Raw genomic sequence first — 19235 nt, 5'->3', positions numbered from 1 at the left:
TGTGTGTGTGTGTGTGTGTGTGTGTGTGTGTGTGTGTGTGTGTGTGTGTGTGTGTGTGTGTGTGTGTGTGTGTGTGTGCTGTGACAATGATGTGGGGAGAGGTAAAGCCATTGTGTACTCAGAGGGGGGCTGATGGAAAGATTTTGTAAGATGGAGGGCTGACATGAAGGGAACCAGTAACCAGAAAATGGTCAAAACAGACAACTGAATTAATGTATCGGTCTGTGTGTGTGCCCACGTGTGGCAGACACCCATAAGTGTAAAAATCATAATAACGAGTTTAATACTTGTGGATGGTCCATTTGAGATGTCTTCTGCTTCTACGGCATCTGAAGAGCCAAAGACAACATAGATTGACAGACGGCCTTTTCTTTAGCCTTGAAACGAGCTGCCTTACAAGTATTGTAAAAGGAATGGGCTTCCTCTAGCACCTTAATCAAGGGAAAATATTAAAATGGTTTAAATGATTTAGCAGCAGAACCTCTTTTCAGCCTCCTCCTTGCAAGTTTGATCTGATCTTGAAGGATCTGAACCCAGTCTCGTGGCCCAGGCAACTTCTCTATTTTGTGTTCAGTGCAGTATTTCTCTGTAAAAACTGGACACACACCATAGTTACATTAACGTTTGTTCAGAAATGTAGTTACACTTTAGTTTGTCTTTCTCTGCCTTACCTTTAATGGCACCCACAATGTTCTGGTCCAAGCCCTTACGGTTATCATTTAGCCCTCTCTTCCTTTTGCCATTTGGCAAGGAGTTAGCCAGCGTGGCGTCATCAAAGAAGGCACACACCTAAACACACAGCAGAGCTCTTGACCAAGCAGCATTTTTGTTCTTTGTTCACATTTCACACGATTATAATATAATCAGAACGACAGAGAAAACGCTTTTAAAAATCATAGACGTGCACCAGTTTCCGGAACAGCAGGCTGCCTGAGCGTGTATAGTTGACCAGAATGGAGTCTAGCTGGGCCTTAGAAATAAACACGTCATAATCCTCTGCAAGACGCACCTCAGACTGTGAAGGAGTCAAGCAACACAGAGTGTTAATTGTAAAGCATTAAATAAATGTCACCAGTTGAAATATGAGTTTTTAGAAAGAAAAAGCGAGAAGACGTTATCTTCATTTCTAGCATTAGCTCAAATCATAGATGTGCTGTAAAATAAACCGCAAGGATGTTTGCACAAAGGTTTATGTCTCATTAGGCAAAAAACAAGGAAAAATCAAGGTACTTAAACTTCTTTTTAGATATGGAGCTTCACAAAAGAAGCAACGTTTAGGCTGCAAATTATTTTTACATGCAAATACACATACACGTTCAAATTCATAAGACAGGTGCAGTGCACCTGAATCAAATTGAGCGTGCAAATGAGGCTTGGTAAGCACACGTTGCTGCATACGTACATCCACACTAACGTGAAGATTACCTCTAATGCTTGTGATTCCCGTAGTTGGTTCAGGAGAGGAGATGTGTTGTTGACCGTCACTGGGTTGGTCTGAGGTGGTGGCACAGGAATGTCAGAGGAGATGGGATGATTGTTGGTTGTAGATGAGTCTTGTTTCTCACATTCTCGCTTCTTTACAGATTCCACAGGTGCAGCTTTTAGCAGTGATGCATCCAGAGGAGCAAGACCAGCTCTTCTGGTGCTAAACACAGATAGCGGAGCCATCCTATAGATTGGCCTCCTCTTTCGAGGCCTGTGGCGAGGACTGGGTCCTGCACCTAGGCGAGGTTGAGACGGCGATGCCGCCCTTTCCTGCTTTTCTAAAGATGCTATTAAAAGGCAGAAAAACATTATATTGTGTTTATCTCTTTATTTTAGAGTGTGTATTTGTGTTCATTTACTAACCTTTTTGATTCTGCATCAACCTCCTCATGCCACGTAGTTCCTGCAGAATAGCCTGCAAGGTGCCCTTACAGTTACACATACAGCAGGGGGTTTCTGGCATAGTAGGAGGAACTACATCTGCTGGGAAATGAGGGATGCATTTGTTAGCGCTTGTTCACTCTAACATATGCACACAAGTGCAAACATGCTTTAATGTAACAACAAAGGTGTAAGCCATTGCTGGTGTTCATCACTCAATATTTAATGAAATTCACTATTCTTCAAATAACTTAAAATTTGTTTAGTAGTTTTCTCCTTTCAAACATGCACCGATATCCTACCATTAGTTTCATTCACTTTGATTAAACCCTTTGTGCTGTTGAGAATCCTGAGGGCTCTGGAGCGTGTGCTGTACTGGCTGCAGCCTGGGCTGTTTGGGACTGGGATGGATATGGATGAAGGTGAAGGCCCTGGATCCTCTGCAGAGTTCCAGCTGTTGCTCTGGTGGTCCTCTGACACCAGAGATAAAAGTTCAGGCTGATTTATCCAGTTCAGAGGCTTTTCCTGGGGCTCCTTTGTTAAGCTATCCTGCTCTGTACCAGCACGCTGGTATACTCTGCTGGTCTTATCGCTCAGAAGCCTCATCATTCCTGTGATTTGCCTTTTGATCTCCATGCCCTCATCCTCCAGCCAAGCTACATTAAGAGAGAATGGTGCTCATGTAATTACTGATATTTTGTATGACATATAATCAAAATTCATTCTCTGAATGGCACATACCATCAGGCATAGCACCATCCTTTGGCTCCCCATTGGCATCTTTGGAGCTGGAGTTAATCACATATGAAGGCTCTAAATCTGCAAAGAAAAAAAACTGAATAGTTTCGTTATGAAGCACAGCTGTAAAGAAACGCAACAAAACCTTGGTGACAGATGTCACAGGATGATATTGCGGCCTTTTGCCTTGTAAGGTTGAAGCTTGTGCGGGCTAATGAGCTGTGATGCCTACCAAAGCAGAACCCTCCACCTCACCCCCACCCCATCCCATGCAAAAACCACCACCTGTAGGTGATATGAAGTAGTGTAGTCAAGAGAGGTGGTGTGTTCCTTACAGCTTAAGCAAAAAGTGCACAGTTGAAGCTCCTTGTTACGAGCTCAGAGTGCGCAACATATTTTCACATTTTATTCAATTTGCTTACTTAATTCAGTCTTAAAAATCTAACCGGAATGAGCCGCGTTAAGACTGATGTCTAGGATGTTTCTTTTATTTTCTTTTACATGCAAGATGTGAATCCCTATAGTTAGCTGCTGGTTAAAACCGAGGCACAGACTGGGCATTGTCGTGGCTATCGCTTTTGTTTACAGAGTCGTCTCTGCTGGCGCACAGCGCCAGACAAACACCCAGACACAGACGCGCGTCTTGCAAGGTCTTGCATTCATTCAGCAGCTTACCTCCATCCGTGACCAGTTTAAAGCTCTGCGACTTCCTTCTCCTCTTCCTTTCTCCAAACTCCATCTTCAGGTGGAATATCCAGTAAGTCGTGCAGTGGAAAAAATATTCGCTCTTCGGGAGGACGAAATCACTGACTAGGTTACACTCAGCGGAATCACTGTCCGTCTGCCTTATTAATCAGTTAAATTTATTTCCTGCTTGCGCTACAGATTCTCTCATCTCTTCGCAAATATTCGCAGTGTTAAGCTCAAAGTGGCCCGTTCAGTTGTATTCTACAGTCCATTCCCTTTGCCAGCATGATGCAGCTTCTTGGCTTCCGTCATGTAAATAAATTAATGACTTTAATATTAAAAAATCGTCACATATCCCTTTGCGCCACCTGATGGTATGTTCTCAACTGAAAGGTCGAGTCAGACATTTGCTAGTGGTGTCCAAACTGTGGACCGGTATTAACACAAACAGCACTGAAACAGAAAAACAAACTTTAGAGATTTTTTTTTTAAAGGACTTATTTTACAGGCTACTGTAGATGAAAAAAGGAGCCAAAAGCCAAACGTCGTTTGACTGAAAGGAGAAACAACTCAGTTACCAGATGTTTGGTGTTTACTGTGGTCGATATCTTTGTAAATCTATTTTTATTCATTAAAGGGATCATGCTTCCTCCTCCACTCATAACAACTGTATAATTCTAAAGTCATCAGCAGGAAATATAGGAAGTAATATTGAGTCACTTATCACAAGTGAAGGCCATTTAGTCTCTTTCGCTATAATTTCCTTTATCACCAAAATACAAAAGATTTTGGAGGATTTCAAAAAGTTAAGTCAGGATTTTTCATCTTCCCTTCTTGGAGTGTAGCGCATTATTGTCAGATACGTAAAACAAACAAGTGTCGACCCATTTTCTAAATTTCCCTGTTTGGATTGAACCTGTTTCGGTCCATTTTGATGCTTGACACAATGGGATCATAGTGCTGAGTTTAGAGGTTTGCAGGCTTGGAGCAATGCACTGGGCCCCGTCATTGTCCTCACAGCAGAACATGGTGTTCATAGTTGTGGTTTAATTGTTGGGTTATCCCAATATTTGGCTAAATACTGTGCATGCATATCCAGAAAAGAATACATAAAGGAGTATCTCTTTTTTACTGTCTATTTGACCTTATTATTTTGGTGTCCTCTTAAATTCACTGAAAAACAGATTCATTTGACACAGATTACATTGTGTTCTAATGCTTTTATTTTGAAACAACTATTTTGAAAATTCTAAAAAGCTTCATGTTATCTTCCGGTTTAGGCAAGCGCGTTTCAGACTAACGCAGACTAACCTTAATGTGCTGTCTTTTTTTGTTAAAATAAACCTTTCAGATGGATATACTTAAAGCTGAGATCGAAAGAAAGAGGAAACTCATTGAAGAAAAGAATCTTGTTGACGTAAGTATCCGACGAAGTTGCTTGTTATTGTTAGCTACGTTGCTAACACGTCGTTTAACCAGGCTAGTTAAGTATTTTTAGAATGATCGTTTTTCATCCATATCGATAGCTTTATCTATAAAGTACTGAACTCCATCTGCAGTAGAATATAAAGCTAACTTTAGGATTAAGCTAAACGCAGAGCTGTAGTTTACGAATTGTAATTGCTGCTACGTAACAGAACATTAACTTTATAGTATCACGATTTAAGCAGAAATTCTGGTATTTATACCGTTTAAACTTATCCTAACATTTTTTTTTTTTTAATGCAAACATAAGTACCTGCTTCTTTTTCTTTCCAGGACTCAAAAAAATTCTTTAAAAGAGCTGAGCTCTCACAGAAGGAAAGAGATGATTACTTCAGAAGATGCGGATACAAGGTTCATGTCAACATCACTCTGCTTCTCACTCTCTCGATTTTCCTGAGACACTCAGACTTATTTAATTCACTGTCTGGCTTGGTTAGTGTGACACAAAAATAACGAGTAAACCTTCTGCCAGCAAAAAGATAAGGACAGGTGTTGATACTCAGGTGTACAACAGTGTCTGTATTTGTGTTTACTGTGGTGTTTTCCCCCAATTTGCCTCTGCTGCCTGCATCTGTAGGTTCAGAGAGAGACTCCTGAGAGCCAGGTATGGCATTGCACAGTGAAAGTAGCCAACAGGATGCATGATAAAAGGATAAAACACACTGTGTCCTAAACGCTCATGCTTCCTAGGCATCCTTTCTGGAAGTTCTTACTGAAATCTGTTGGGATGAAAACCTAAAAGACATAGCGGAGGGCACATTTTCTGGTTGTTACAAATAACCACACGAGCACTGGATATTTTGGTACAGGATGCCTGGACTCACCTAGTAGTAACTTAGTGTATAATAATTGGATATCAGCTTTACACAAATGGAAATATTCACCAGCTCACTTCTGCTGGATAGATTTAGACTTTTCAAGGTGATTTTAAAATTTTATCAATAAGATGAAAGCATTTTAAAGCTTGATTTAAACTCACCTGCATTCTGTGGATGCTAAACTGTGTCATTTCCAAATTATCAACATAGTTTAAATGTCATATAAATGAAATATTTATATGTGCCACAGTCATTATCACAGCTTTGCCTTATGCCAGGCTAGTTATGTATTACAGCCACTTGTCAGAAAGCAAAGGAACACGGAAAGGAAGCTTCAAAGCAAAAGTGGGACACTGCCACGGTGTTGATTTCAGCATGGGATAATGTACTGAAATGAAAAAGTGTTTTTGTTATCAAGCTCTGCTTCTTATTTTTGCAGTTAATTTGTGACATAAGCTTTTAATATTTAAGCAAATTATGGTGTGCAACATGTTTACCGTGACATTTTAACAGCTGCTCAGTGGCAGATTGTATTTATGTTATACTTTGTGCAAAGCTTAAAAACCTGGCTCATTAAGCCATTCTCTTTGTACACGGGCAGCGTACTATGTTTTAAAGCGAAAGAGCTGTTGTTTGCTGAGAAGGCTTTTTGTCACCATTTGCTGGTTCTTTTAGATTGTGGTTTAAAAAGCACAATCTAAGAGTGCTGGCATGCATGTGCCTTTTTAAAGCATGATTTGGGTATATTTTGAGTTTCGTTGTGCAAAGAATACAGAGTATCTTTTTCCTGTGTTTAGGCCTGATGGGTGATTTAGACTTCTGTGGGAAATCTACCTTGTTACTTACGTTGTAACCAAAAACACTTTTTAACCCTATGCTGTAACCTTGCATGTAATCTGATGTAACTACACAGCCCACAACGGCTAGGGTTAACAAAGGTTTTCGGTTGAGTTGTAAGTTAGGATTTAGATTTCCCGCAGAAGCCTAAATCACACATAAGATGTTACAGCCGCTAAAGTTATCATGTTGGTGTAGTGTTTGTTATATGCTTTCTTTTTTGGTAACTTATTGTGTTACTTGTCTTTCTTGAAGAGTTGCAGGTAAGGGAGTGGTGTGAATGTTTGCAGTTCTGTTTATTTTGTTGATGCCTTTTTGTCTCTTTGGTCATGAGGTCTCAGCTCATGAAGACATTGCAGATGCTTTTCCCCCCTCATTTCTTTTGTAGTAGTTTTATTTGTCATTTTGCCAAGAAACATTAGATTAAATTGAGATCCTCCAAATTGCCTTCATGTTCTTCCAGTAATGCTGGTGTATTTCTGTTCCCTCAATATTGTCCATAAGATTGAGAAGAAAGAGGAAGATGAGCCATCCACTTCAACTAATCCAGTCTTGGAACTGGAGCTCACAGAAGAGAAGCTCCCAATGACACTTTCACGACAGGAGGTGAGTCAGTATAAAACATCAACACTTTCTTTTCATTCATTTTCCTTTAAATATCATAACATTTCATTTTCTTACCACCAAGTGAATAAATATTTCATTTGCATCACTGTTTTTGTGTAGGTTATTCGACGACTTAGAGAACGAGGGGAACCGATCCGATTGTTTGGCGAGTCCGATTATGATGCCTTCCAGAGGCTCCGGAAGATTGAGATTCTGGCCCCAGAAGTAAACAAGGTAGGATTGAGTGTTAACTGGATTTTGGAAAAAACATGCAGTTGAAATTCACATTCATTCCATCTACTCTGGAAAATTGCATGCCACTTTAAATGTTCTTGATTGTATTTAGGAGAGATTTAATTTATTTTAGTGTCAGAATGCTGATTGACACTCATAATATTTACTGTTTTAACTGTGCCAAGGGCTTGAGGAATGATCTGAAAGCCGCCATGGACAAGATTGACCAGCAGTACCTGAATGAGATTGTTGGAGGAACAGAGTCAGGAGAATTGGACACACAGCATGACCTAAAAGTGCACGAAGAAAACACCACAATAGAAGAACTTGAGGTACAGTGCAATATCCAAGAAAAAAGAATGAATCTCCAGTTATTAAATAGCTTCTCTTTTTGTCAGATAAATTTTCGGACACAGTTTGTTTTCAATCATTTTATGTTTGTGGGTGGTGTTTTTGTGTTACCGTAATAATGAAAATATCCCCCTAGGCTCTTGGAAAAACTCTTGGAACAGGTGATGATGATGGAGACCAGGATGTTATTGCTAAATTTTTGAGGGTAAGAATTTCATGCTTGACCTTTTGATCTAAAGTTTTTATTAATTTACACAAAATGTTTTGGTTTTTTAGATGGTGAAAAACAGGAGCTTTTCTCTCATTTCACTATGTATCTATTACTTAACTCTAGGGGAGGTCTATATAAATAGGAAAAGTTGTAAAACTAAAGTTAAAATTCCATAAATCTACACCCTCCGCAATTTATGAAGCTTTCCAGTGGGGCTAATTGGTGTCTTTTTTTGGGGCCAATTCTGGCCCCTGGGCCTTACTTTTGACACCCCTAGTTTACAGGGAGCTCTTGGGTAAATATTAATAGTAATTAAAAAATTATATACTACTATACCTGCTGCTGTTCATATGTTTACATAGTTTAAAAAGTTTAACCTTTTGCACCATTATCAAAAGGAGAATTCATTATGAGTTATTTTTATTATATTTATTTCTTTTATTTGTTCTTTTTCAAATGGGTCAAATAATGGACATTTGTCTAGTGTTAGTTACCACTGCATTTCTTGGAAACGTATACCTGTTGTTGGACTCTAGTTTCTTCTTGGCGTTTGGGCCAAAGATCTGAACAGCCGAGAGGACCACGTGAAGCGCAGCGTTCAGGGCAAGCTGGCCAGTGCGACACACTCGCAGACCGAGTCTTACCTCAAGCCTCTCTTCAGGAAGCTCAGGAAGAAGGTAATTTTTGTGGCTGGAGCAAAACAAACTATGGTGCATGGTTCTTTCATGTGTGGATTTACTTTTCATCATTATCTTTTACAGAATTTACAAGCTGACATCAAAGAGTCAATCACAGACATCATAAAGTTCATGTTGGAGAGAGAATACGTCAAGGTATGATAATATCATGTAGCCCCTCTTGTTATTTTTGCAAAGTTATTTTTGCATCCATTATAAACTTTCCTAAATGTCTTTTAGGCAAATGATGCATATCTACAGATGGCCATTGGTAATGCCCCTTGGCCAATTGGTGTGACTATGGTGGGAATCCACGCCCGTACAGGACGAGAAAAGATCTTCTCCAAGCACGTGGCCCACGTTCTTAATGACGAGACGCAGAGAAAATACATTCAGGTTAGACCCAGAGTTATACACACTTGTGTTTTTATGCTAACCTGTTGCTGAGACAGACACGAACAGCTTTAGATGTCACGGCTGAGTAGTTATTCCTATTTTACTTTTTGAAGTCCTCCACCTGGGGTGCATGTGCAGCGTGTGTAATTGGTGCAGTATAATGTAAATGTAAATTCCTCACTGACGAGTCAGCGCTTTGGAAGTTGACATTACCCTGACCCATGCAGGCTCAAAGATATGGAAATATAATCAAGGCTTCAGAGTGTTTTCACATCTATAATTTGTTTTGTCTGATCTGATTCAGTTGATGAATTTTTTCATACGGTTTGATTTTAGCTGCGTCTGGGGCATGGGCAACAAAAGTACAGGAAGAAGGTGCTGCGTTCTGGAGTAGTTGGCCTGTGGTTGATTTTACAGCTAGTTGCTATAGTTAATGCATTCTGCCCATGTATGGTGCTATGCCACATTCCAGAATACAAAGCGTACCTGGTTACGGCAAAAGCATTTAGCTCAAACTTGCACTGTATGTCTTGTAATTAGGTCAGGTATATATTTTTTGTAACCGAGTCCAATCGTTGTGTTCACATCTGCACAAATGAACCACACCCAGTGAGAAAGCGAATCATAATTTGATTCAAGCAAACCAAATAGTACTGGTGGGAAAACACCTTAGACTTTAAAGATTACAACTTGAAACATTTTTAAAAGTTTTTAAAGATTTTTAAAATGTTCATATGGTTTTACACGCAGTCATGTGTGTCCTCTTGATTTCGGTGGTGTTTTTATGTAAACCAAAAAACTGTGACCAAAACATATTTCTATGGAAAACAAAATTTACTCCTGTCTTTCAGGCGACTTTTAAAATCATTATTAGGTTGGCGTTTGTTTTCAGGACAGCGTCCCGCATTTAAGTGTATAAGAGTTAATACAATCGAATTACCACTGCATGTTTAAGACAGTGTGTATTCGTGGACGTTATGAACATGCTCCTTGCAATTATGCAGTGTGTTTACATTATTTGGTGGTTATTAACAAATTGGCATTAGAATTCTGCCCCATGAGGAAAACATTATTGCAACATTATTGTAAAGACCCTACTTAAACTTACCCTTAAGTAGGGTCCTTACCTTACAATATAAAGCTCCTTGAGGCAACTGTTGTTGTGATTTGGCGCTGTGTAAATAAAATTGAATAGAAACAGATTTTTAACAATATGTTATCATTTTCGTTATAGTTGTGCATCCCCAAAAACTCTGTAAAAACGTAATATTCTAGGTTATATTCATATTTATTAAGGCTTACATTGTTTATTTGGCACCTGAGTGTTTAAAAGGGAAAACAATATTTCTAGGCAATTTAGGAAATGAGCTCCTTGGCATGCCCAGTAATAATGATATAACCTTACTCTTGTCTTCTTGTAGCCTGAAGTCTCCGTTTTTAAACGCTTTTCACTCAAACTTTAATTTTCTTGATTGATTTTTTTTCCCTTTCTCTACAGGGACTAAAGAGGCTAATGACCATCTGCCAGAAACACTTCCCTACTGATCCATCAAAGTGCGTGGAGTACAATGCTCTTTAACTCGTTATTTAAGCCTGCCTGATCCGTTGTATCGCAGTTCAACGTTGGATTTTTTTTTTCTTCCTTTTTTCTTTTTTTTGTACCTTTTGAATTTTGGTTGTGGCATAATCTTCTTTAGTAAGGGATTACTCTGGAAAAGATGTCTAAATTAAAGAAGACTGGGTTCAGTAAGCCTGTTTATGTACAGTCAATATTATGCCAACTTGTAAGAGTAAAAAAACCATTTTGTATTTCAACTCTTTTGTCCCAGTAGACTTTACGTCCTTCGTTGCAAACATACTGGGAAAATCTAGAAAGTTACTGTGGCAGAGAGCATAAATTTATTTGGATGCTTTTAATTTTAATATAGACTCTAACTCTTAACATCAACAAATGCTTTTCATGCTATGACAGTGTAAGTTTAATTACACCTGAGGTTTCATGCTTTTCATGCTGTTTTCTGTGCACTTTCTTTAAGAAAACAATAAACAAAAAGAAAAAAGTGATCACTGTCATTAAAATATTTTTTCGTATTTTGTTTTTTTTGAACACCATACATCGAAACTGTTTTTTAAATAAAGTGTTAAGTATTAATTTCCCCTTTTAAATGAGATTAAATGAGTCAAGATTTGTTTTCTCATAACCTTAGCTGCAAAATTCACATAATAGGCCAATGATTTCTTAAATTAGTAAGATGATCTCAAATGAAGTACTCTCACCATAGCATGCTTCAGTATCTTCTTTATTGCTCATGTTTTTAAGAATTCACTGGCAATATTCTTGTAAGATATAAATACATAATTTAAGAAATCATTGGCCTGTTATGTGAATGACTAACCTGCAATCCATTTGTTGAAAACTAGATTTGCACAATGATTGCTGATTAAAAACCCTCCGCTATTTTTTCTTTTAAGACGCTAACAGCCAGCGTCATAATTCTGACCTTATTAAACAGAGTAACTATGGTGATATGATGTGCTCCTTGTTGTGATAGCACGTTCTCAGCTGCCTGAACCCACGTCACTACAGTTTCAGGCTGTCAAATCCAACCACGTCACTGGAGACCCAGCTGGCAGGTTGACAGTTGGCAGTGCAAATACCGTGAACTAGTGCTGGATTTTCCTCTGAACTTTCTCCCAGGATCCACGTCTAATTCAGCGGAAAGAAGACTGTCTCCTTTCAGCAGTTACAGTGGGGAAGCATTTGAAGTCGAGAAATAACATCATGTGAAGTAATCCACCCTGTGAGGCTTTTATCTTTTAGTCCTTGGGACGAAGTTAGGCTAAATATTTTGGCTTTTTTCCCAGTACATCACTGTCAGCAGAGATGTTTGCCAGGGCCTTGTAATGGTGAATGATGGTCAGGAGGAAAGTATTTAATTCAGTGTAAAAAACAAAACAAAGAAACGTCATTGTATCCTATAATACCCGAGGGTTTCTGTTAGGTGTCGATTGGAAAAATAAAATGAATATTCAAAATTAAATAAAGCCAGGTTGTTAATTACTCAGGTTTGGACCGGAATGCTAACTACATGCGACCAACAGCAGGCCACGCTGTGCGGTAATGATCAGATGGCCTTACTCAGGCAAATGTCAAATTGATAAGTCCAAAGCAGATCCTAGCACAGTGGGCAACAAGGGCAACATGGCTAAGAAACACCATCACTATGGGGGAAACTGTGCAGCAAGGCAGAGGATATTTGAATTGAACAACTGTATTTATATATATTAGCTCACTCTCAGCTGAAATAATCACTAAATTGTTTAACCAATGACAGAAAACACGCTAGGTTTATAGCCACAACTTGTTTTTCCCAACACTGATGAATTATACATCAGAATAACTGTTTCTTTGACATGCTCTGCGAAAAGCTCTTTGTCTAATTAAAACACAAACATCCGATCCATGTTAAGTCATTGTCTCTGTCTCTTGATCATCCTCTTCATTTCACTCCAACTTGTCCAAAACATTGAAATGTGAAAGAAGACTACAAAGTAATAGCTGGCCCCATCCCATTCTCTTGGCAGTGAGCCTGAAGAGAGGCGCTGATTTAATAGTGCCTGAACTCCCAGATAATAATGAGGGTTTGTATTCATTATGTGAGGGTGTAACTTGTTTTCTGTCTAATGACCTGCAGATCCACGGGCAGGCCCTTTGCTGGCTGTAAGATGTGGGAAAACCTGATGAAAATTTGCTCTCTGTGCTCCTTTTTGCTCAGGCGAAAGACTGCTGTGGGACCCATGAAAGAGACAATCAAAACACATTACAAATTCTAGGATTTGTGAAAGGATTATCTCCAGCTACAGAATGTAGAAATTAAAGCTGAATGTTGCTCTGATGCTTGGTTGTTTTCCAATTTATTATTTTAAGCTAAACGGTGCCAAAAATAGCTAAAGGTTATTCTTAGATTTGGCAAGATTTGTTTTTTGCATTGAGTTAGTTCCAGAAAGTGGTCATCAGTCATCAAAGATGATTTCAGCTCAGCACTTTATTTTGGGTGACCATTCATTTTCCTGGAAAAGCCCTTTCTGTGTAATGCCACTTTGTAGGTTTGAACTGTAATCAGAGCTTCATTCCTCTTTTCATCTGAACTGGCTGGACTGTATGATCGTTGCCAGGCACCTTAGTAGAGGTGGAAACCAATTACCGGTGAAGGTATAGCGTGTCACACCAATATGTCGCGTTCTCGCTTTCCCTCTATCTTTTGTTTTTTTTCCTCTCCTTTATTCTCTCTTTCAAATCTTTGGCACGATAAATGGGTTGATAAATATGCAGATTGTTCCTACATAATCAGAAACAAATATAGCAAAATAGCCATCCTTGTCAGACTACCTAAAGGCTTTGTCTCATCTGGAGCCACTTACATAAATTGATGTCACTGTCACCTATAAAGTGTTTATAAGCAGGGCTCCAATGGGGCTTAAAGGTCAGAGAATCTGTTAAAATGCTAAGTATGATGAATGAGATGCATTGTAATAATTCTGTGGTAACAGCAGAGAAATCAGAAGTGATGGAGGATTCTGGTGACGTGTGTCTTTAACCTTTTTGATTGTTTTTTTCATAAAAATGTGAAAGGAATTGTGTGGATGGGCCTCTTGTTTGTTATTGCGAAGACATAACATGTATAAAACAGGACTAAAAAGAACATTGCTTTTGCATCCTCAACTGCTGCTTTCAATTTGCCAATAAATCCATTTTCAAAGAGCAGCAGCACCACAGAAATGCATCTTTTCATATGAATTGTCCTCAGAGGAGCCATCACCATGGTGAAGCATCTTCCGAGCGACTGCCTTCTTTAGTTCACGGAGGAAATGAAATAGAAATGAATCAGAAAGGGAAAGAATAGACAGAAGTGCAGGCATACTACATTAAATACAGATGGCAGCACACATGGTCCTTTGACTGCATTAACTACATAACACAGTTGGATACATGAGAGATTAGAAAGGATGTGAAGCTTTAATACAGGCGGATGTGATTTGCAGTACAGTCTCCAATACCTCCTCTCTTTTTGCTTTCCCCCCAAACAGTCGATCAGTCAGATTTGTTAACTCTTTCTTTCTACTGTTATGAATGTGGGAATGCAACACTAATGTTGGTCAAATGTTGGTACACTGCTTGAAGTCCTGCTTTGGCGCAGTCGGTTTACAGTGGCACGAACCTTGTGCCACTGTGTGTGTGTGTGAGTGTGTGAGGGAGAGAAATAGAGTATCGACGTTTCTTGTTTTAGAAAAGGTAAATCAATAATTTCTCACAGAGTTAAACCAAACAGTCTGCGCGCTTTTCTGTCAGGCATCCATCAGGATCCAGGAAAGAGGAATGGGGAACTGCTTCTTTTTATGAAGTCTTGGTGCTTTCATAAGTGTGCGTATACTGCCTGTGTCAGACTGCTCGCTTTCTGCTGACACTCAGGACACACACCTAAGTGTACTCTAGGCGAGACAGAGAGGGGGGAGAGAGAGAGAGAGAGGGAGAGAGAGAGTGGAGCTTGCAGCGGCGAGGCAACTTGCAGCTGAAGGAGCGAGGAGAGGACACATGAGGCCGGTCGCAGCTAATCAGGCTCTGTGCATGAAGCCTGCTTCTATTTTACCGTGTACGAGAGAACGGCAAGCTGATTAAAACAAGAGGGGATAACGCTCCACACGTTAAAAAGCCCGAACTGCTCTCGCGGTATGGACGGGTTACAGTCACAAAATGCTGGAGTTGGTGGCATCGCGGAAGACGCGGAGGAAAAGTATCGCGCACTCGCCTATGACACTGCTCTGAGCACTTTGGTGGCAGTGGCCCTGTATGTCGTGATAAAAGTGAGCCTGGACGGCTTCAGACAGTGGCGGGCCAAGATCTCCGTGCTCGTCGTGGGTTCGGGACCCGTGGGACTGACGGCCGCGCTGGTTGCTGTCCGCTCCGGGAAGGTGCTGAAATTGACCGTGCTGGACGAGAGGTACCGGACCGCCCTGCTCTCCCGGCCCCAGCAGATCGCTCTGGATCCCCGCAGTGTGAAGTTTCTGCTGGGACTCGGGGTGGACTTTGATAACATGGAGGGCTGCTGGCATAACGATCATTTTTTCACCAGAATAGGCGTGTTTCAGGAGTACCTGCTGAGTATCCTGGAGCAGAAGAAACAGAGGGTGGACGTCAAGGTGCAGCTGGGAACCAAGGTATGCCCTCTTCCCCGATTTTAAGTTAGCTCAATGAGTTGATAATCGCACGGTCTCTGTATGCAACATGTCTTGAATCTCCTCGGTGTTTTCTGTGTTATAGATAACTTAATTCTCAAAATAATCCTCACTGTGCTCACTGAAAAAGGATACACAACTTCATTTCGTTCAATTCATTCAACACAGACGCCAGTGAGCTGAGGAGAAAATGTGCGATGAGTCAGTCCAGAAAAAAGGCGGAATTCCCACGCTACCTCATTTTGCAATGACTGACTGTCAAAACCCGATTCTCCAAAAGACTCTGGTGTGCGCCTCCACTCCAGCAGGGGTCTGATAGCCATCAGTGATGGGGACATAGATGTATGTTCCTGTGTCTACTCGAAGGCTCAATCTCAGGCTCCCAGTGAACCATTTCTGATGCTGCATCTCACTTATTCGTTTTTCTTTTCTTTTCTTCTTTTTTTGCATTTAAGAATCTTATTCTTCTTTTTGTATATCTCTCAGCACGACACTGAACTCCCCACTGAAACACGGGGTACATTTTATTTTATATATTGGCAGCAAAGAGTGAGCCTTCAGCCTTACATTTCATTTTCTGTAGATCAGTTTGATCATTCACTCTAGTCACAATATAAAGTTACTACTGAACCATTTTCCTAGGTCCTCACAAAATACTGTAAAAGGTCAGAGTGAAACCGCCAGTTGAAATAACATGTTATGTAAGCTGACCTCAGACCCGAGGAGAATCCTTTCAATGGCAGAATTACAGTAAACACATCCCAACCTAAACACATTATAGCACAAAAATAAAACTGATTTCACATTGTAATACTTTTTAAAATCCATTCTATTTTTTATAGATTTCCACAGTGATTTTTTAAAAGGGATTCCCACCCCAAATTCATAATAACTCTGTATTCCTGCACCTGATGGCATGACACAGCCTTGATGATGAAATAATGACTGATATACCTGTTGTGAGCTTGTTTTTCATAGTTTTCATAGCATTTACTCACCTGCAGGAGGACCGGATCCTCCTGCAGCTAGACTTCAGCTCATGACAAAGAATTAACCTACTAACACAAAGACCTCAGAATGGTTGCCCAGAGTGAAGCTGTCATTGCTCAGAGTGGGCAAACAATGGTTAAGTGTTCAGTGAATATTTGTGGCATGACTGGAAAATAAAGCCTAGATTTTATGAATGTGGGTGTTTTATGATGTTTTTAGTACACTTTGATGTTTCCCTTCTAACTACTCATCAAACAGAATGAAAGCATTATTTAATCTGTCAGACCGTATCATAGCTGATGCTGCTTTTTTGGCTCTGGCTAGGAGCCGCTCATCTTTCCTCTGCTCTTCAGTGACTCACTAACTTTTGGAAGGTGGAAGACGAGGTCAACAAACACATCTGACTTCAATTATGTTTAGAATCACTGCCAAGTTCACAATTTCTTCTTTATTAGAAAGGGCAGTGGGTGTGATGACAGGTATTTTTTTTATCTTCTAGCCCATCAAAGCTTCAAAGATCTGAGAATAGAAAAAGTGTCTTTTAAATCATCTCTTCACTGTATAGACTAAATGGATTAAATACAGATCTATTAGGCTATGAGCTCTTATACCCTCTGTATAACCCTTTTATTGTCCCTTTAAGCCTGTTACTGTGTACCCAACTTGGTCTGATCCTTCTCCTCCTATCCACAGGGTAGGAGGTATTGTTTAACTTTGAGGCCGTCATGCATACAACATGACTGTAATAAAGGTCTAAAAGATGTGCAGCTGCTGAGAGAAACATAGCCTTTGGAGGCTATTGGTATATTTACAACCCATCTGCCACTTAGATTAGTAAGTAGAGGAAGAACAGGTCAGCCAGCTGGTCAAGGAGCAGATGCAAAAATGCCAAATGCAGAAAAAGCAAAGATGAAAATAGCAGTAAATGTAAAACGTAATTTTAAAAAGTAGAGGTTTCAATATTTTTGGTAAGAAAATAACCAGTTTTGCCCTTTCATTCAGTGAAAGTTTTAGCTAACTTACATTGGCTTCCTGTGAAATTTCTATTGATTTTAAAATTCTTTTACTCATTTATAAAATTTTAAATAATATGGCGCCGAGCTGTTTAACAGAACTTCTCCATTTGTAACCCAAAAAAAGCACTAAGATCTTCTAACCAGATGCTCTTAATGCAACCTAGGTCTAGGCTGAAAACCAGAGGGGATCGTGCCTTTGCTATCGCAGTACCTAGACTATGGAACAATCTCCCTATTGCCCTTCGTACTTCTGAGTCTATTCAGTCTTTTAAATCTCTCTTAAAGACTCATCTTTTTACTTTGGCTTTGACTTAAGTTAGTTGACTATCATTTGGCTGGTTTCTATGTTTGTCTTGTGTTGCTATTGTCTTGCTGTTGGTAAATTATTTCACTCGCTCCTAATTTGTGAAGCAGTTTGATCGACATTGTTGCTTTTAAATGTGTTATATAAATAAATTTTGATTTGATTTTAGTTTTATGAAGATTCTCTGAATCTTTAAATGATTCACAAGAAAAGTTTAGCTACCTGCCCGTGCTTTATTTTACAAGCTGGTGAACCTCCCCAGTCAACCTTCCTTCACCCTCTTTTTTCACACACCTTTTTTGATTGCATATATTTCAAGAAACAATTCTTGGATTATTAATTTTTTAAATGTACAAGGTTTAAAGTTTACACAGCATCTCACCTTTACTTGGAAGAAGGATTGTAGTTGCAGCCATGTTAACCTCTATACAATTTGTAACATTTTACCTGTTTTGCAGGTAAACTAGCCTGTAATTTACGGGTTGCTTAATAGTTACAGCCAGAACTCCTTTACAAGCTTTGTTATCTTCACTTCTTTGATAACTGGCTGTTAACTAATTTATTATTCCTTTTTGTTTTAGTTCACTGAGGATTACCTGCGACAGATTCCACACAATAATTGGCCACGTGTGATTGTGGTAGCTGACGGATCTTGTGGCGACTCCTGCTCTGTGTTGGGGATCAGCTCTGACTACACTGTGGAGTCCTGTCATGCATATGGAGCTAATGCAACTATAGAGAGATTAGACCAGAGACAGGTTAGGAAATGCACACACACACACACACATACACACACACACACACACACACACACAATGATCTGATACATGAATGAGCATTATGCAAAGACTAAAGAAAGCATGTGAGCACAAAACAGTCAACAGGTTGTCAGTTGTGTAAGGAATAAACACAGTGAAGGGATGTCCCACTGTGGATGATTTTATTTGGACTCCCATAAAGCTAATCTGGGGAGAAACTGATGTAGACCAGCCGATAACAGCCTCACACAATATATGAGTCATATGAATAGCCAGATTTCGGAAGACTGTTGAATCTCATCAGCATCAACAGTAGCTCTATTTTGATTTTACTCATAGAATTTGAAAAGAGCAGCTGCTGCTCTGATGGAGCAGGTGAAGGCAATGATAAAGCTTTGGATTTATTACACTCCCCTCGACAGACTCATAATCTGCTCCTGGCTCGGTGAATATGAATTAAGGTATCAGAACATCAGCTGTGAGGGTTTTTTTTTTTTACACACTATGTTCTAAAGGTTAGTTTGCATCACATACGTGACTGACCAAGAGAATTACAGCACTGTGTAAAAGTATTAACCCAACCCCTCATTTCTTTATATTTTGCTACAAAAACAGCAAATAGCTGCAATGATTTATTGAAACATCAGCAAAAATGCTTAAAAAATATAGTATATGAGGCAAAAAAAAGAGTTTGTACAGTTCAACAGGATTGAAAGTCAATATTTAACACCTTTATTTTTTGTGGCCTTTTGACATCTAAACGTCCTACCAGACTTTATTCTCCTAGTATTTTACAGGATTGTCTAAATGTTGTTCAGCAAACCTTAAACACACGTTAATATGCTTTTTCTTCAGCAATGAACTCTTGCGTGGTGAGCGTTCATACAAGCCACAGCAGTGCAGTGCTTTTTCTTTTGGGCTCTTGGACAGCTCTTCTCATAGTTCCTTCCACCTGGTTGTAGCAGTTTTATGGTGAAATTGGAACCTTCAGTAGTTTCGAAATTCTTTTGTAACCAATCCCATCAGA

At 39.5% G+C, this 19235-nt stretch overlaps 3 protein-coding genes across 4 annotated transcripts in view; 2 read left to right on the top strand and 1 right to left on the bottom strand.

Annotated features, from left to right (window-relative positions):
* bend7 (BEN domain containing 7) overlaps window positions 1-3649 on the bottom strand; it is a 4654-nt gene extending 1005 nt beyond the window's left edge. Inside the window, exons 1-9 of the mRNA XM_005745970.1 lie at window positions 3280-3649; window positions 2608-2685; window positions 2169-2522; window positions 1849-1968; window positions 1426-1772; window positions 908-1015; window positions 672-789; window positions 482-595; window positions 288-329 (exon numbers count right to left, since the gene is read on the bottom strand). Of these exons, the coding sequence (XP_005746027.1) occupies window positions 288-329; window positions 482-595; window positions 672-789; window positions 908-1015; window positions 1426-1772; window positions 1849-1968; window positions 2169-2522; window positions 2608-2685; window positions 3280-3343 (1345 nt within the window). The 5' untranslated portion in view covers window positions 3344-3649. The remainder of the gene's footprint in view (window positions 1-287; window positions 330-481; window positions 596-671; window positions 790-907; window positions 1016-1425; window positions 1773-1848; window positions 1969-2168; window positions 2523-2607; window positions 2686-3279) is intronic.
* Window positions 3650-4548: 899 nt separating this feature from the next.
* On the top strand, window positions 4549-10663 carry prpf18 (PRP18 pre-mRNA processing factor 18 homolog (yeast)). Of its 2 annotated transcripts, XM_005745968.1 has the most exons (11): window positions 4549-4708; window positions 5050-5127; window positions 5354-5380; window positions 6936-7037; window positions 7158-7271; window positions 7457-7603; window positions 7759-7827; window positions 8370-8510; window positions 8595-8666; window positions 8751-8906; window positions 10405-10663. In XM_005745968.1, the coding sequence occupies exons 1-11, from the start codon at window positions 4643-4645 to the stop codon at window positions 10483-10485; spliced, it is 1053 nt and encodes a 350-aa protein (XP_005746025.1). In that variant the 5' UTR covers window positions 4549-4642; the 3' UTR covers window positions 10486-10663. The 2 variants fall into 2 exon arrangements, with proteins under 2 accessions (XP_005746025.1, XP_005746026.1); XM_005745969.1 differs by lacking the exon at window positions 5354-5380.
* Window positions 10664-14459: 3796 nt separating this feature from the next.
* Window positions 14460-19235, top strand: part of LOC102193894 (uncharacterized) — a 10876-nt gene continuing 6100 nt past the window's right edge. Inside the window, exons 1-2 of the mRNA XM_005745967.1 lie at window positions 14460-15122; window positions 18032-18208. Coding sequence (XP_005746024.1) covers window positions 14637-15122; window positions 18032-18208 — 663 coding nt within the window. The 5' untranslated portion in view covers window positions 14460-14636. The remainder of the gene's footprint in view (window positions 15123-18031; window positions 18209-19235) is intronic.

Source organism: Pundamilia nyererei, unplaced genomic scaffold, assembly GCF_000239375.1.
Source record: "Pundamilia nyererei isolate P.nyererei 1_Seehausen unplaced genomic scaffold, PunNye1.0 scaffold00170, whole genome shotgun sequence".
Classification (NCBI taxonomy): Eukaryota; Metazoa; Chordata; class Actinopteri; order Cichliformes; family Cichlidae; genus Pundamilia; species Pundamilia nyererei.
This window is presented reverse-complemented; position numbering and strand designations above follow the sequence as displayed.

What these genes read in the sequence shown, in the direction of transcription:
- prpf18 (XM_005745968.1), top strand. Translation starts at nt 4,643, where the DNA reads ATGGATATACTTAAAGCTGAGATCGAAAGAAAGAGGAAACTCATTGAA. An exon ending in AAGAAAAGAATCTTGTTGAC is followed by an intron (nt 4,709 to 5,049) that starts GTAAGTATCCGA and finishes TTTTCTTTCCAG; the next exon opens with GACTCAAAAAAATTCTTTAA. An exon ending in TCAGGAAGCTCAGGAAGAAG is followed by an intron (nt 8,511 to 8,594) that starts GTAATTTTTGTG and finishes TATCTTTTACAG; the next exon opens with AATTTACAAGCTGACATCAA.